This window comes from Salmo salar, chromosome 02, assembly GCF_965601325.2.
Source record: "Salmo salar chromosome 02, fSalSal1, whole genome shotgun sequence".
Taxonomy (NCBI): domain Eukaryota; kingdom Metazoa; phylum Chordata; class Actinopteri; order Salmoniformes; family Salmonidae; genus Salmo; species Salmo salar.
In genome coordinates this window covers 7,660,131-7,676,990 of record NC_138292.1, presented here as the reverse complement: position 1 = coordinate 7,676,990, position 16,860 = coordinate 7,660,131, and the positions used below count along the sequence as shown (strand labels likewise).

At 41.2% G+C, this 16,860-nt stretch overlaps 2 protein-coding genes across 2 annotated transcripts; both read left to right on the top strand.

The window, feature by feature from the left end:
* Nucleotides 1–279: 279 nt before the first annotated feature.
* On the top strand, nt 280–5,505 carry LOC106594171 (uridine phosphorylase 1). The gene is made up of 8 exons (XM_014185537.3): nt 280–543; nt 789–845; nt 1,336–1,453; nt 2,137–2,295; nt 2,717–2,831; nt 3,326–3,535; nt 3,774–3,920; nt 4,317–5,505. The coding sequence occupies exons 2-8, from the start codon at nt 793–795 to the stop codon at nt 4,469–4,471; spliced, it is 957 nt and encodes a 318-aa protein (XP_014041012.2). The 5' UTR covers nt 280–543; nt 789–792; the 3' UTR covers nt 4,472–5,505.
* A 1,312-nt stretch (nt 5,506–6,817) lies between these two features.
* Nucleotides 6,818–16,763, top strand: LOC106597001 (stathmin-2). The gene is made up of 5 exons (XM_082959448.1): nt 6,818–6,976; nt 10,249–10,347; nt 13,470–13,642; nt 14,046–14,237; nt 15,240–16,763. Exons 1-5 carry the CDS (start codon nt 6,958–6,960, stop codon nt 15,297–15,299), a joined length of 543 nt encoding a protein of 180 aa, XP_082815574.1. The 5' UTR covers nt 6,818–6,957; the 3' UTR covers nt 15,300–16,763.
* The last annotated feature ends 97 nt before the right edge of the window (nt 16,764–16,860 follow it).

The window sequence follows — 16,860 nt, the reverse complement described above, 5'->3', positions numbered from 1 at the left end:
AAAACAAAAAGCAGCGTTTAATCGGCGTATGCTTCTATTTTGACTTTACGACGATTAAGATAAACAGATTAAAGTGTTTACTTGACTATTGCCATACTCGGCCAACTGCCACAATCCGTTTAATATCGAATTATTAGTGCGCATGTTAAGTACGCACTAGTGACACCTTCATATACAGTCAATGGCAGGGTCATCACTAGTTACCACAGCCACAAAGTCATAATTATGGCTAAACTCCGCCTATTTCTCAAATGTATCTTCTTAAAATCAGATGTTAAACCTAAACAGCACTGCTAACCTTTTAATGCCTAACATTTAAATTAAGACCAAAAACTAATTTTTGTTTTCATGAATTTTTAAGATGTACACAATTTTGACTTTGTGGCTGTGGTAACTTGTGACAACCCAATGTCACTGACAAGTTCCTTAGCACAGCTTTCAATTACTGCATCTTAACATTTTACTACATTGCAGATAGGTATTTAGGAAACGGGGCGCATCTAACGCAGCATCGTGCATATGCGAATCATCCACCTGCTACAGGTAATCTACATATATTCAATCGCTGTTTCTCTGACATATACCAGCCGGCATATTTTTGGTAGTAGTCGATGTTAGCCTACAGACTACGATATGGGATACATCACATCCTCGCAGAAACCGATGTTCGTATCACTAACTGGACCAGTAGTGAAGATATTTATGTCTGAATTTGCCAAATCCAACATTTGGAAATCAAGTTAATTTCATGTGTATGTTCCGGTGGTTGGGCTTCTTCCTTCTTTCAGGAATATGGCACCAGGACCAGGTTTCAGTGATGAAAAGAATGAGACATTGTGCGAGAGGTACAGTAACATCTAATAAGTCATGGTTGGACACGTCATTGTCTATAACTATATCATCAAAGTGATTTGATTAGTGTTGTCGTCTGTTCAACGTCAACATGAGAAATAACACCCTAATAAAGCTTTTACTTTTGTACTGTACATTTGACATTGACTTTTGACAGTAGGCTAACCACTCCCTTTAATCAGTGGACTATATTTGAGTTAATTCGTAAAATCAGGAAACGGCAGAGAGGAGTGTCATCCAGAGAAATTGACTTCCTGCACAGAAGCACGTACCGTTGAGCATTACATTACACCATACAAGGATAAAGGAAAATGACTCACAACCAGGCGATTATATTCTATTGACATACAGTAATACGAAGACAATGAGGACATGTTGAACCAAAACCAAGTATGCTTTATGAACACGGGCCCAGAAGTTTAGGAGGTAGTCAAATAAAAGACTGATCTTCCCTAAATGTTCTTGTATGATTAATTTTCTTAGTGAAAGCACTGTCTATGTACATAACCCACACCTGGATGGGATGAAAGAAGACATTCTCTACCACTTTAACCTGGGGACCTCCACACACAACCTGCCTGCCATGTTTGGAGACGTCAAAGTAAGATTACTGATTGATTCATTAGGATACTAGCTAGATTGCATCAGTAAATGGACATTCATAACATCTTATTTCCTGCATTCAATATGGTAATCTTTTCTGTATTCATCACACATTGGGCTGGTTTACCAGATACAGATTAAGCCTAGTCCTGGACTAAAAAACCCTTTCAATGGACGTTCACCATAGAACATGTGTTTTAATCCAGGACTAGCTTTATTGTATTGTTGTCTCTACCTTCTTGTCCTTTGTGCTGTTGTCTGTGCCCAATAATTGTTTGTACCATGTTTTGTGCTGCTACCATGTTGTTACCATGTTGTTGTCATTTGTTGCTACCATGCTGTGTTGTCATGTGTTCCTGCCATGCTATGTTGTTGTCTTAGATTTCTCTTTGTGTAGTGTTGTAGTGTCTCTCTTGTCGTGATGTGTGTTTTGTCCTATATTTTTATTTTTTATTTTTAATCCAAGCCCCATTTCCCGCAGGAGGCCTTTTGGTAGGCCATCATTCTAAATAAGAATTTGTTCTTAACAGACCTGCCTAGTTAAATAACGGTTAAATAAAATAAAAAATAAAGTAGGATTAATCTGGGTTCAGGAAAGCAGCCCTGTATTTCTATTGACTTTTTGTATTCCTTCCCAGAACGTTAACATTTACGTTGTCTGCTCTTATGTTCATGCCTCAGTTTGTGTGTGTTGGGGGCAGTCCCTGGAGAATGAAGTCCTTCATAGAGTACATTGCTGGAGAGCTGAGTCTGGAGGACCCCAAGGCTGAGTACCCCAACATCTGTGCAGGAACTGACCGCTACGCCATGTACAAGATTGGCCCCGTGCTGTCCGTCAGCGTACGTGAAGAAATACAATACCACTAGCCATTTTCAATCACTTCTGCTTTATTATAGTGTCACTAGATGTTAGTAGGTTTAACACGGGTTTCAATCACTTGTAGTTTATTATAGTGTCACTAGATGTTAGTAGGTTTAACACAGGTTGCGTCTCAAATGGTACTCTATATTGCACTACTTTGGACAAGGGCTCTGGACAAAGGCCGTCACTAGGTAATATGCTGCTATTTGGGATGTGTTAGTGTAGCAGTGTGTTCTGCCGAACAGACTGAATTGAGTGGCTTAATCAGTGTTGTCCTTCTAACACAACTGCGTTGCCATGAACTAGTGCAGACAAGGTCGTCACGCTATCTGACGTGAGACTGTGGTGGTGTAATGTGGTACATCTATGACATGACGTGTCTCTCTCTTTGTTTTTCAGCATGGCATGGGTATCCCCTCCATCGCCATCATGTTACACGAGCTCATCAAGCTCCTCTACCATGCTCGCTGCACTGATGTTACCATCGTTCGCATTGGGACCTCCGGTGGATTAGGTAGGCCTAGAGAGTTTTCTGTCTGGTTGTACTTCTCAAGTGCTTTGGATTTGATATTAATCCTTTCTGATTAACCACAGCACATCTGAATCCCACTGTAGTCAAACTAGTAATAACACTAATATGGGGTGTTTAAATCAATCAATTAAAGTCCTTTGATTAATTGAAATATGTGTCCCAAACGGCACCCTATTAACCTTCATTTAACCAGGCAAGTCAGCTAATTCTTATTTTAAATCACAGCCTACCCCGGCCCTGTGGGACTCCCAATCACAGCCAGATGTGATGCAGCCTGGATTCAAACCAGGGACTGCAGTGATGCCTCTTGCACTGAGATGCAGTGCCTTAGACCGCTGCGCCACTCGGGAGCCCAAAAGTATGGCCCAAAAGTAGTGTACTTCATAGGGAATAGGGTGCCATTTGGAACACAGACATAAAACAAGCCATATTTGCTGTACATTTTCCATCCACTCTGTTCCCCCTTCTCTCTCCAGGCCTCGAGCCTGGCACGGTTGTCGTCACCAAGCAGTCAGTAGACGCCACCTTCCTGCCCAGGTTGGAGCAGGTCATCCTGGGGAATGCTGTGGTGCGCAGCACGGACCTGGACCAAGGTCTGGCTGAAGAGCTGCTCCAGTGTAGCAAGGACCTGGGTCAATTTGAGACGGTCATCGGAAACACTATGTGTACAATGGATTTCTATGAAGGTGTCGGTTATTATACGCTACTTCACTTTTCTGCTTGTTGTCTGCCAATCTGTCTTTTTTTAAATGTTATGCTGTGTTAACATGATACCTGATCTGTCTGTGCCCCTGTCAACTCCATTGCTGTCCTTGTAAAGCCCAACATGTTAGGCATGACAATGAGTGAGTTGGCATGATGGCACAAACAGACTGGCCCTACTAGAGTTACTGTGTGTAGCTAGCTGGTATTTTGTGTGTCCAGGACAAGCGCGTCTGGATGGGGCCTTCTGCTCCTACACAGAGAAGGATAAACAGGACTACCTGACCAAGGCCTATGAGTCTGGGGTTCGAAACATCGAGATGGAGTCTTCCGTGTTTGCTGCCATGTGTAAACTCAGCGGTCTGAAAGGTACACCACTGGTGTAGTTGTAGCTATCCATGATGATAGTACAAGCCATATTAGCAGTGTTATTCACAGACATAAAGCTTTTTTAAACAAATATAAAAACCTTTGACTTTGTATGCATTAAAGATGAAATAAAGATGCATATATATTTGAATAGATGTATTAAATATATGTGTTTTACATCATATTCATTCACTTGAAGGTCCTAATGTTGAACCTTTTAGTAGGATCAAAGTTCAGTATTGTGTTGCTGGTAAATAAATAGGCTGGTCCTTGATCTGTTTGTATTGTCATGCCAACTGTCTCATGTTTGAGGAGTTGGCATGATACTGTAGCAGACTGGCACTCAGGACTAGTAAACAATCACTCTCTGTCCTCTGTCTCTGTGTCCATCTGAAGCGGCCGTGGTGTGTGTGACGTTATTGGACCGCCAGAAAGGTGACCAGCTGAGCAGCTCTCATGAAGTTCTCCACAGCTACCAACAACGTCCTCAGATACTGGTCGGTCACCTGATCAAGAAGATGCTCCAAGCCTCAGCCTCTAGCAGAAGCTAGGCTCTTGCATTTTAGCATTCTGATGTTATGTGACTTATGAAAGGCCTCTTGTACACAGGGTATACAAAACATGAAGATCACTTTCCTGATATTGAGTTACACCCCCCCCCCCCCCCCCCCGACAAAAAACGGTGCTCCAGGCAACTACTTCCATAACCCGTTCAAAGGCACATTTGTCTTGCCCATTCACCATCTGAATGGCACACATAGACAATCCATGTCTCAATTGTCACAAGGTTTAAAAATCCTTCTTTAACATGTCTCCTCCCCTTCATCTACACTGATTGAAGTGGATTTAACAAGTGACATCAATAAGGGATCATGGCTTTCACCTGGATTCACCTGGTCAGTCTGTCATGGAAAGAGCAGGTGTTCTTAATGTTTTGTATACTTGGTGTACGTGTAATTTAGGGCAGCACTGATTCACAGTCATTCATTCCATATAGCCTGGCTGCTTTCACTATGGACTTCGCAATCATTCTCAATAGCAATCATTGACCGTATAGAAGACAATATATATCTACAAAATCTATTGTTTCTGGATTGTAGTTAAGTATAACCAAATTGGTATAGTAATCATGAGAAACATCAAACACACCTCTTACTTGACACTACCTCTGTTTTATACCAAATAAACCAATGCTGGGTGAAGTAAAGTAACTTGTTCCAAAAGTTGTTGCTTTGTGTAACATTAGAAAATATATTATACACAGTTTGTTTTTTAAACTCCTTGATCTTTTTTTAACCCCAAGCCTTTAAGATGAAATGTTTTGTTTTAATTCACCAGTATGTATATTTTAGTTTTATATGCTGTAGCTATAGTAACGAGCAAGTTATGAATATTAAAGATAAGACTTCTCTGTACCACTTTAGCTACTTTGAAGACTTATCAGCACTGCATTGTACTGTACTATAAAATGTTGCTCTGAAACCATAATCATACATTCAACGTGTAGTCCTGTTACTGAGAAAATATGTAACTGAGTGCTTTTAATGTCAGCTAATGAGCAATAAAACCACAAATACTGTAAATATTTCAGTGTGATTAAAATGGGTTTATGTCATCAACATTAGGAAGCAGCTAATGGGGATCCTTAATAAATACAGATACAGAAGCCGTCCCTGTAGGGGAGGTTTCCCGGACACAGATTAGACCTGGACCTGGATGTAAAAGCAAGATCAGTGTAGAATCTCCATTGAAACTATCTTTATAGTCTAGGACTAGCTGTGTCCGGGAAACTGGCCCATAGTGTCGGGCAGGCCTTGGGATTTCTCTCATGCATATTTCAATTGATTGACATTGATCATTGATTGAATCATGCCCCTAGCAGCATTGCCTTGTCTCATTGATAAATGCACTAATTCTCTATACCAACATTGTGATGATGCTCCATGTTTTCTCTTTTTGGCTGTGTCTGAAGCCATTCTCAAAGTCTGGTAGCCTATAGCATACGTGAGCTAGGGGCGCGTTCAACTGGGACCTGTGAATGTGTTTAGGTCATGAATGCGTTCCATAGGTTTATAAAATCGAGCACACAGCCATGCAATCTCCATAGACAAACATTGGCAGTAGAATGGCCTTATTGAAGAGCTCAGTGACTTTCAATGTGGCACCGTCATAAGATGCCACCTTTCCAGCAAGTCAGTTTGTCAAATTGTTGCCCTGATAGAGCTAGCCTGGTCAACTGTTCAGTAAGTGCTGTTATTGTGAATTGGAAATGTCTAGGAGCAACAACGGCTCAGCCGCGAAGTGGTAGGACACACAAGCGCACAGAACGGGACCGCCAAGTGCCGATGCACGTCGAGTGTAAAAATTCTCTGTCCTCGGGTTGCAACACTCACTACCGAATTCCAAACTGCCTCTGGAAGCAACATCAGGACAAGAACTGTTCGTCGGGAGCTTCATGAAATGGGTTTCCATGGCTGAGCAGCCGCACACAAGCCTAAGATCACCATGTGTAATGCACGACCTCACTAATGCCCTAGTGGCTAAATGGAAGAAAGTCCCCGCAGCAATGTTCCAACATCTAGTGGAAAGTCTTCCCAGAAGAGTGGAGGCTGTTATAGCAGCAAAGGGGGGGACCAACTCCATATTCCATGATTTTGGAATGAGATGTTTGACCAGCAGGTGTCAGCATACTTTTGGTCATGTAGTGTATTTGTAAGTATTTAAACATTTCAAATAGAATACTTTAGACGTTTTTCCTCAAAATATACCTCTGTAATATTTTACATTTTACTATGCCTATTATATTGCTGTGGATGGAATGTCTGATCTCGATGAGAGATGCGCGTCAAAGGACGGAGGGTGGCCAAGCAATCTGCTCGTGCGCAGAGACGCTCATAATTCAACCACTCCCATCTTCCAGCTCGCTCCGCACCTCTCATCCTGATCTCAGCCCCCGGTCTTGTCTTTTTCGCTGACTCAGTGCCTTAAAACAACATTTTCGCCCCTCTGACCATAGCTGCAACACCCACAGACAGCCATGGCCAAAACTGCAATTGGTAAGGATGCGAGTACGATTTTTCAGCATTGATAATTGTTAGAGTTTGTTATAGGGATGGAGGCTGAGATCTGTGCGGACACCTGCATCATCCTCATTATTTTATTACAGTATATGGGCCCATAGGGACGGCAGACAAAAACTGCTCTTACAGATTGGACATTTTATGGATGATATGATTTTATATCAAGTGTAAGATTTATTCTGGTTAAGATGTTGGCGCGATAGTTTTTTTCTTATTTATAGCGGTTTTATTTACAACGCTGCACCTACTGCTGGTGATACGGCGGCGGCTCTAGAGGAAGCATAATGCAGAGAGACCCCACCCAATACGCCGGTCTGACTACCATTTCAACACAGTCTGACAGGCTGAGATATAATTCCTTTTTTAATTTATGTACTTTTATGAGTATACTCTTATAACGGTTATATCGCTTGTTTGAGCTCGAATATGATAGAGAATGAATTTTAGGTGAATGAAAGGGGCGTGCTGACAATGCATTGAATTCAGTGGTCATTTGTTGTGCTACAATAGTTAGTCATGTATTTGTTACCATAATTTGGCTGATATGTATTTAGGATCATTTGGCAGTTTTGTGTGTTTTATATTACAGTAAATGTGGGTTACATTAAAATATTAAACAAAAAGTATAAATGAATAAGGGCCTTGTCATTAATATCAGCCATGATATGCCAATGCAAAACAATAAGGCCTAGAGTATTTTGTTTTAGTGAAGGATTCTACACTGAATTAAACTGTTATATGTCAACATAACACACAATAAAGGGGGAGAGAAAACTATTTGTTGCTTTATGTCTTGACATTTTTCTGAGTTGTTTCTCAGTGGAACTGTAAAAGTGATTGATTATCCAAAAGAATTGATTCTCTTTTCTGTCTAGTCGGACAATAGAATTAGCCAACATTTAAAAGTCATAGGCCTACTTCCTGTTCTCTGATCTCTGTTTTACCTAGAAATATTTGCTCTTGGGGTTCCATAGTGCCGGAATGTATTCTATGTTCAGTAGGCTATGTTCAGTAGGGCCTACATTCTATTATGGAATGGAAATGGATTCATGCAGTTCCATTGGATCTTAGTGATTCTGATGACATGTGGCAGCAGGCTGTTTTGAGCAGTGGGCCGCCAGACAGCAGGCTGGGAGAGTGGTCAGCCCTGCAGCAATGGGCTGCTCCACACGCTGCTGGCCTTTGCAGCAGTTGGCTAATCAGTATTGACAATCTGCAGTCTTCTTCGGACAGAGCTCTTTCTCTAGCTCTCTGATGCTGTACCTTAGTGAAGTCAGGCCTACTAGGACCTAATACAGTAGGGTGATAGTTAAACAGTAGGTATTCATTTTGGTGTTGGTGTTGAGGTAGAGACTTTGTGTGTGCCATATGGAGCCCTGATCCAAAGCGAGTAGGGTGCCATTTTGAATTTGGACACAGCCTGTCTCTTCTAAATCCTTCCGTCACTATTGAAGTGTTGACTTCCTCGTAATAATGACAATTAAAACACTATTAAGAAAGAGTAGCATCTATCCTTTAGCTAATGCCCATTAGCTTACTGTTATCAGATCATGATAGAATTCATTAGTAGCGCTCAAGTTCAACAGAAATTCATGATCAGTTATGGGCAGCTCTGGCAAGGATTTTTATTATTTTACCTTTATTTAACCAGGCAAGTCAGTTAAGAACAAACTCTTATTTACAATGACAGCCTAGGAACAGTGGGTTAACTTCCTTGTTCAGGGGCAGAACGACAGATTTTTACCTTGTCAGCTTGGGGATTCGATCTAGCAACCTTTCAGGTGACTAGGTCAACGCTCTAACCACTAGGCTACCTGCCGCCCCAACCACTACCCACTAGGCTACCTACCTGCCGCTTTAATACTGTCAGTGTGAAGCAAGCCTGTATGAATGTCATAAGAATTTTCTATCCTAATGATAATAATTAACAATCAATAAGCTTTGACTAATTCCCAAGGTTTGTAAGACACTGGGTTAATAATAATTAGGCAAAGACTCAGCATCTGCAAAAGGTTCGTACAGTTTATTCAGAGAACGTTCTGAAGTACATTACACAAAGATGTTCATTTTATGCTCCCTCCCTGCTTACGCACATACCTACACACAAACAATAGATATCCTACGCACATACATACACATGAACAGTAGGTGAATTGTATCCCTCCCCAGACTTCTCACCACTGTTAATCACTACCCAGCGCTGTCTGTTCCTTTCCCCCGAGATTAGGGGGACCTTGAAGGTTACTCCCTGTTTTCTCCTAAGTCTCTCCAGGTCGGGTCACACACATGTCTACAGTTCCCTTAGGCCCACTAATACACACACACATTTCTCTTCCTTCCGGGTCTCTACTAGACCTTATGGGACTTACATTCAGTACTTTAATTATTCATTACACATGCTGCATAACTACTAATTACTAATCAGTTACGTTTCAGGGATGGATTCTTTATTAATTTACTTTGATTATATAATTTCCTTATCAATGATCAATGAATGTTCTGTATGGGCCACTCTGGCTCGGACAAGGCTTTAATACTTTCAGTGTGAAGCAAGCCTGTATGAATGTTCTGTATGGGCCGCTCTGGCTCGGACAAGGCTTTAATACTGTCAGTGTGAAGCAAGCCTGTATGAATGTTCTGTATGGGCCGCTCTGGCTCGGACAAGGCTTTAATACTGTCAGTGTGAAGCAAGCCTGTATGAATGTTCTGTATGGGCCACTCTGGCTCGGACAAGGCTTTAATACTGTCAGTGTGAAGCAAGCCTGTATGAATGTTCCGTATGGGCCGGTCTGGCTCGGAAAAGGCTTTAATTCTGTCGGTGTGAAGCAAGCCTGTATGAATGTTCTGTATGGGCCACTCTGGCTCGGAAAAGGCTTTAATTCTGTCAGTGTGAAGCAAGCCTGTATGAATGATCTTTATTCCACAGTCAATAAACAGCATAATGACAATGTTATCTCCTATAGGTGCCATTATAGTGACTTTGGTTGTGTCTAAAATGGCACCCTGTTCCCTATAGTGCTTTACTGTTGCACTATATAGAGAATAGTGTGCTAAATAGCACTATATAGAGAATAGGGTGCTAAAGCACTATATATAGAATAGAGTGCTAAAGCACTATGTAGAGAATAGTGTGCTAAATAGCACTATATAGAGAATAGGGTGCTAAAGCACCATATAGGGAATAGAGGGCCATTTTGGACTCCTCCACGTAGCAGTGTTAACAGTCTGGTGTGTTTCTATTCCCTCAGCATACAAAGAGAAGATGAAGGAGCTGTCTGTTTTCTCCCTCATCTGCTCCTGCTTCTATCCAGAGGCACGCAACAAGCTGGTCGTCTGTGAGTTCGAAGGTAAGAACCAGGTCACACGAGAGGTAAGAACCAATCAGGATAGGAAAGTTACTACAGATATTGCAGGAGTTAACTCTTGAAATTAGACATGTCTGTCGTAAGGACAACTTGGTTGCTGATTATCTCCCAAGGGTGGGCAGTTAATACGTTTTGCGTTTAGCCAGTTTGTTGCCCTGGCTCACAATTTGTTTTGAGTATTGTCTTGGTTGAGCTCGTTCCAAGGGACGAGAGTTATAGAAGCGTACGTGAGTTTTTCAAAAACACGTGAGTTTTAGGAAACTATAAGAAAAAAAAAGAGGAAAAATAAGATTGTAAAATAAAAATAAATAAAATAATATGTTCCAGTTTATATATATGTATATATATATATATATATATATATATATATATATATATATATATATATATATATATATATATATATATATATATATATATATATAATACCAGTCAGAAGTTTGACACACCTACTCATTCAAGGGTTTTTCAACAGGACAATGACCCAACACACCTCCAGGTAACCTCAAAGGCAAAGGGTCTCTACTTTGAAGAATCTTAAATATAAAATATATTTTGATTTATTTAACACTTTTGTGGTTACTACATGATTCAATGTGTTATTTCATAATTTAGATGTCTTCACTATTATTCTACAATGTAGAAAAGAGTAAAAATAAAGAAAAACCCTGGAATGAATGGGTGTGTCCAAACTTTTGACTGGTACTGAATAGATGGTACTGTACTGGTACTGTATATATGGTACTGTACTGGTACTGTATAGATGGAAATGTACTGGTACTGTATAGATGGTAATGTATAGATGGTACTGTACTGGTACTGTATAGATGGTACTGTACTGGTACTGTATAGATGGTACTGTACTGGTACTGTATAGATGGAAATGTACTGGTAATGTATAGATGATACTGTACTGGTACTGTATAGATGGTACTGTACTGGTACTGTATAGATGGTACTGTACTGGTACTGTATAGATGGAAATGTACTGGTACTGTATAGATGGTAATGTATAGATGGTACTGTACTGGTACTGTATAGATGGTACTGTACTGGTACTGTATAGATGGTACCGTACTGGTACTGTATAGATGGTACTGTACTGGTACTGTACAGATGGTAATGTACTGGTACTGTACTGGTACTGTATAGATGGTACTGTACTGGTACTGTATAGATGGTACTGTACTGGTACTGTACTGGTACTGTACTGGTACTGTATAGATGGTACAACCGCTGGTACTGTATAGATGGTACAACACTGGTACTGCACTGGTACTTTATAGATGGTACTGTACTGGTACTGTATAGATGGTACAACACTGGTACTGTATAGATGGCACTGTATAGATGGTACTGTATAGATGGTACTGTACTGGTACTGTACTGGTACTGTATAGATGGTACTGTACTGGTACTGTATAGATGGTACTGTATAGATGGTACTGTACTGGTACTGTATAGATGGTACTGTACTGGTACTGTATAGATGGTACTGTATAGATGGTACTGTACTGGTACTGTATAGATGGTAATGTACTGGTACTGTATAGATGGTACTGTACTGGTACTGTATAGATGGTACTGTACCGGTACTGTATAGATGGTACTGTACTGGTACTGTATAGATGGTACTGTATAGATGGTACTGTACTGGTACTGAATAGATGGTACTGTATAGATGGTACTGTACTGGTACTGTATAGATGGTACTGTACTGGTACTGTATAGATGGTACTGTATAGATGGTACTGTACTGGTACTGTATAGATGGTACTGTACTGGTACTGTATAGATGGTACTGTACTGGTACTGTATAGACGCGGAGTGTTAACTCCTTTAGTTGGCGCGCCCTGTTTTGATTTCTAGACAAATAAAATCCTTTAGTTGCTTGTATTTTGCTCCACTTTTTTGGTTTGCTTCCTGTCTTGAAGTTTGGTGTTGGTTTTCTTTTGTTTGCCTCTTCTTGGTGAATTTAGTGGGTCTCATGGTGGGTATCTTTCATGTTCCAGTTGTTGTTGCTAGTCAACTTTCAGTGGACACCCACATGAGTGCATTTCAGAACCCCTCCTTAAACTCCACCTGTTTCGTTTTGGTTGTTGGTCAGGGACTCTTTGTTCCCCCTTTTGTTGGAGTGACATTTTTGGTTTCCTTGCTGGGGAACGTAACACAACACTTTTTAATTCCAATGCGTCATCTTTCAGATCAAGTCAAAGCATTGTAGTCTGAATTTCACTGTACCTGATGCCATTTCAGCTCAATCCAGGAGCTGGGCCCTATATTGTATTTGTGGATATTTATTGTTTTGGATGTCCTCCTGAACTGAAGAACATGACTTTATTGTCCAAAGTACATGGATGTCCAACAGAGAACTGTCTCATGCTTAATTCCAACCCCTCAGAAAAACATCCACAAGACACACATGAAATGAAGTGGTTTCACATGCACCCATCTTCCCATATCTTTTGGACATGTCCTATATTACAACCCTCCTGGACAAACATAATCTCTAATCTCTACATAATGAAGTGGTTTCACATGCACCCATCTTCCCATATCTTTTGGACATGTCCTAAATTACAACCCTCCTGGACAAACATAATCTCTAATCTCTACATAATGAAGTGGTTTCACATGCACGCATCTTCCCATATCTTTTGGACATGTCCTATATTACAACCCTCCTGGACAAACATAATCTCTAATCTCTACATAATGAAGTGGTTTCACATGCACCCATCTTCCCATATCTTTTGGACATGTCCTAAATTACAACCCTCCTGGACAAACATAATCTCTAAACACAATCTCTAAATGTCTAAAAGACATGTTTAAAGTGGACATCCAAATAACATAACGTATCTCAGAATTTCTCCACAAGCACTCAACAATACTGACAAACTGCTCTCTAAAATCGTTTTAGCCGTGAGTAAGAATGCAATAGGAAGACACTGGCTATCACCTCAATTACCAACCATCCTGAACACAGAAGACCAGAACCCAGAACTTAGAAGACCAGACTCCAGAAGACCAGAACCCAGAAGACCAGAACCCAGAAGACCAGACCACAGAAACAAATTATAAACTTTTTCACTTGTTTTCAGACATGGAGGTGAAGCCAATCAACAAGCGGGCGTCGGGCCAAGCCTTTGAGGTGATTCTGAAGCCCCCCTCCCCGGTGTCAGATGCGGCCCACAGCATCGCTTCACCCCCCAAGAGGGAGGTGTCCCTAGAGGACATCCAGAAGAAATTGGAGGCAGCTGAGGACCGGAGGAGGGTGAGTAGTAGAACTATAGAACTAGAATGATAAAACTGCGGTACACTAAGAAAAAAGATCCCAAAAGTGTTCTTCGGCTGTCCCCTTAGTAGAACCCTTTTTGGTTCCGTGGTTCTACCCGCAACCAAAATGTCTGCTGTCTGATAGCACCTTTTTTTCCTTAGAGTGTATAAAATTCTAGATCTTTGAGTAGGCAACCCAAGGGCCCTGCATGTTGATATAATAATTAATATCCATATAATTAGAATCAACAGAACAGCTGTCCCATTCAAGTTCATATTCCGTGGTGGATGGATCGGCAGCCATATTGAATGTACGAGTCAAATTACTGTGGTCTGAGGTGCTTTGACCATTCTAGTGATGCCAACTCTATGGTGACATCCATGGTCTCTCTGTGGTCCAGTCCCAGGAGGCCCAGGTGCTGAGGGCCCTGGCAGAGAAGAGGGAGCATGAGAGGGATGTGCTGCTCAAGGCCATGGAAGAGAACAACAACTTCAGCAAAATGGCGGAGGAGAAGCTCACCATGAAGATGGAGCAAATCAAGGAGAACCGGGAGGCCCACCTTGCAGCCATGATGGAACGCCTGCAGGAGAAGGTGAGAGAAGACTGGCCAGCAGTACTGTAGTAGTAGTAATGGAGTAGTAGTAGTAGTAGTTGTAGCAGTAGTACTGTGTTAGTAGTAGTAGTAGTAGTAATGTAGTTGTAGTATAGTAGTCAGAGTAGTAGTATAAATAATGTAGTAGTATTGATGTAGTAGTAGTAGTAGTAGTAGTAGTAGTAGTAGTAGTAGTATTAGTAGTAGTAGTAGTAGTAGTAGTAGTAGTGTAGTAGTAGTAATAGAGTAGTAGTAGTAGTAGTAATAGAGTAGTAGGTGCAAGGGAGTAGTAGTAGTAATACTGTAGTAGTAGGAGTAGTAGTACTGTAGTAGTAGTCATGGAGTAGTAGTATTAGTACTATAGTAGTAATAGTAGTAGTAGTAATGAAGTAGTAGTAGTAGTAGTAGTAGTGGTAGTAGTGGTACTGTAGTAGTAGTAGTACTGTAGTAGTAGTCATGGAGTAGTCATAGTCATAGCCATGATGGAACGCCTGCAGGAGAAGGTGAGAGAAGACTGGCCAGCAGTACTGTAGTAGTAGTAATGGAGTAGTAGTAATAGTAGTTGTAGCAGTAGTACTGTGGTAGTAGTAGTAGTAGTAGTAATGTAGTTGTAGTAGTAGTAGTAGTAGTAGTAGTAGTAGTGGTGGTATTAGTAGTAGTACTATTGAAGTAGTAGTACTGTAGTAGTAGTAGTACTGCAGTAGTAGTAGTAGTTCTGTGGTAGTAGCAGTAATGGTGTAGCAGGGTAGTAATGTCTTAGTAATGTAAGATGGAGCAGATCAAGGAGAACCGCCAGGCCAACCTGGCAGCCATGATGGATCGCCTGCAGGAGAAGGTGTGATCTAGAATTAGAATGATAGAACTACAATTAAAATAGAGTCTTCATTCTAAGAGACCACTAGGGGTGCATCCTGACTGCATATGCTATAGCTCTAACTTCCTGTCCAGTGTGGATATCAACTTCCTCCTCTCTATCTGTGGTGTCTGTGTCCTGTGTTTCAGGAGAGACATGCAGCCGTGGTGCGCAGGAACAAAGAGCTGAGGGAAGAGCTGACAGCGTGAGCCCCACCTCTCCCCAACGTCCACCAACCACGTCCCTCCACCCAGCCTCACCCCTGGAAACTCCACAGCAGACACCAAGCCCTGGAGAGTGGAGGACTTCACTACCAACACACTACATCACCCACCTGACCCCTCCACACACACACACACACACACACACACACACTATCAGTATTAACAGTATTTTTAAATGGATAATTAATGATTTACTTTTTTTCGAAGGGGAAAAAATCAACATGAAAACATGGGTATTATTTTGTAAATACTTCATTTTTGTATCTATCTTGATGGGTAGACTAGGCTGATTGAGCGCAAACAAGTGTATCAAATGTACTGCGTTGTACAATTTCAAATGTTTAATTTGTTATCTAATTATTTATTGGTTCTTGAAATTTGAATGTACAATAATTTATTTGTGAAAGTATTTTTTGGTGTTGTGAGTTGGTTGTTAGCTGGCGTTTGTATTGTTTTCTGATGATGTCAGTTTCTGTGTCTTTGTGAAGAATGTTAACAGGTCGTGAACTCAGAATCCTGACAGCGCATCCCATTTTATCACCTCACACACACACACACACACACACACACACACACACACACACACACACACACACACACACACACACACACACACACACACACACACACACACACACACACACACACACACACACACACACACACACACGCTATGAACGCACATTAACAATCTGCCAAACTCTCGGCTTAAAATGTCCACATGTCCTGAAAGGATCTTGAGGTAGCTGGAACAAGAGAGGTGATTGGTCCTCTTTAACAATGTGTCTCCAGAAGGATCAACTGTTTATCACTTCCTCCAGACTGACCCCTGACTATATATGGCACCTGTTCCCTATAAAGTGCACTACTGTTGACCAGAGTAGTGCAGTTATAAGGGTATAGTGTTCCATTTGGGATGCAGGCCAGGTGATTAACTTTAGTTTACTCTAGTCTGATATGTCCACTGAGTCTGGAGACTTGAATGTTATGACATCATAGAGCCACCATACATGACATCCTGGCCAGTAGAATGTTCTAAAGCCCCCTTTCCTTTATCTTGATAGACTAACAGCGACACACGTTCACTCTAAGTCTACGTGTGTGTGTGTGTGTGTGTGTGTGTGTGTGTGTGTGTGTGTGTATGTGTGTGTGTGTGTTTCAAGTGAGGTGTCATATCATCAGCGTCCTCTCTCTGGTAGTTCCATAGACAGAGAATGGATGCTCCACATTCAGCCCACTAAAATGACCCTTTTTAGATATGTCACAACGATCTGCCAGCATCCTTCACAAGCTGACTACTACAGTACAAGTGTTCTCCCTCCATGTGTCTCAAGCTTCGCTGAATAAAGCTTTGGGGTTCTGTCAACATGACATGTACCATCTCATTATTTTCTGTGCTAAAGACAAGGAAACATGTAAACTGCCAAATAAAAGAACCAATGACTTAAACATATTGAGTGGCGTTGATGTTTTAGGAATGATTGTCCTGCTGTCGATAACAGACGTTGAGTAGGCTACTGTAAGTGATGTCAGTAGAACAGGGTTT

Excerpts from the sequence above, each read along its gene's own strand:
- LOC106594171 (XM_014185537.3), top strand. The coding sequence starts at position 793 with ATGGCACCAGGACCAGGTTTCAGTGATGAAAAGAATGAGACATTGTGC. Across the intron at positions 1,454-2,136 it reads CCATGTTTGGAGACGTCAAA|TTTGTGTGTGTTGGGGGCAG; the intron begins GTAAGATTACTG and ends TTCATGCCTCAG. Across the intron at positions 2,832-3,325 it reads TGGGACCTCCGGTGGATTAG|GCCTCGAGCCTGGCACGGTT; the intron begins GTAGGCCTAGAG and ends TTCTCTCTCCAG.
- LOC106597001 (XM_082959448.1), top strand. Across the intron at positions 10,348-13,469 it reads GGTCGTCTGTGAGTTCGAAG|ACATGGAGGTGAAGCCAATC; the intron begins GTAAGAACCAGG and ends ACTTGTTTTCAG. Across the intron at positions 13,643-14,045 it reads CAGCTGAGGACCGGAGGAGG|TCCCAGGAGGCCCAGGTGCT; the intron begins GTGAGTAGTAGA and ends TCTGTGGTCCAG.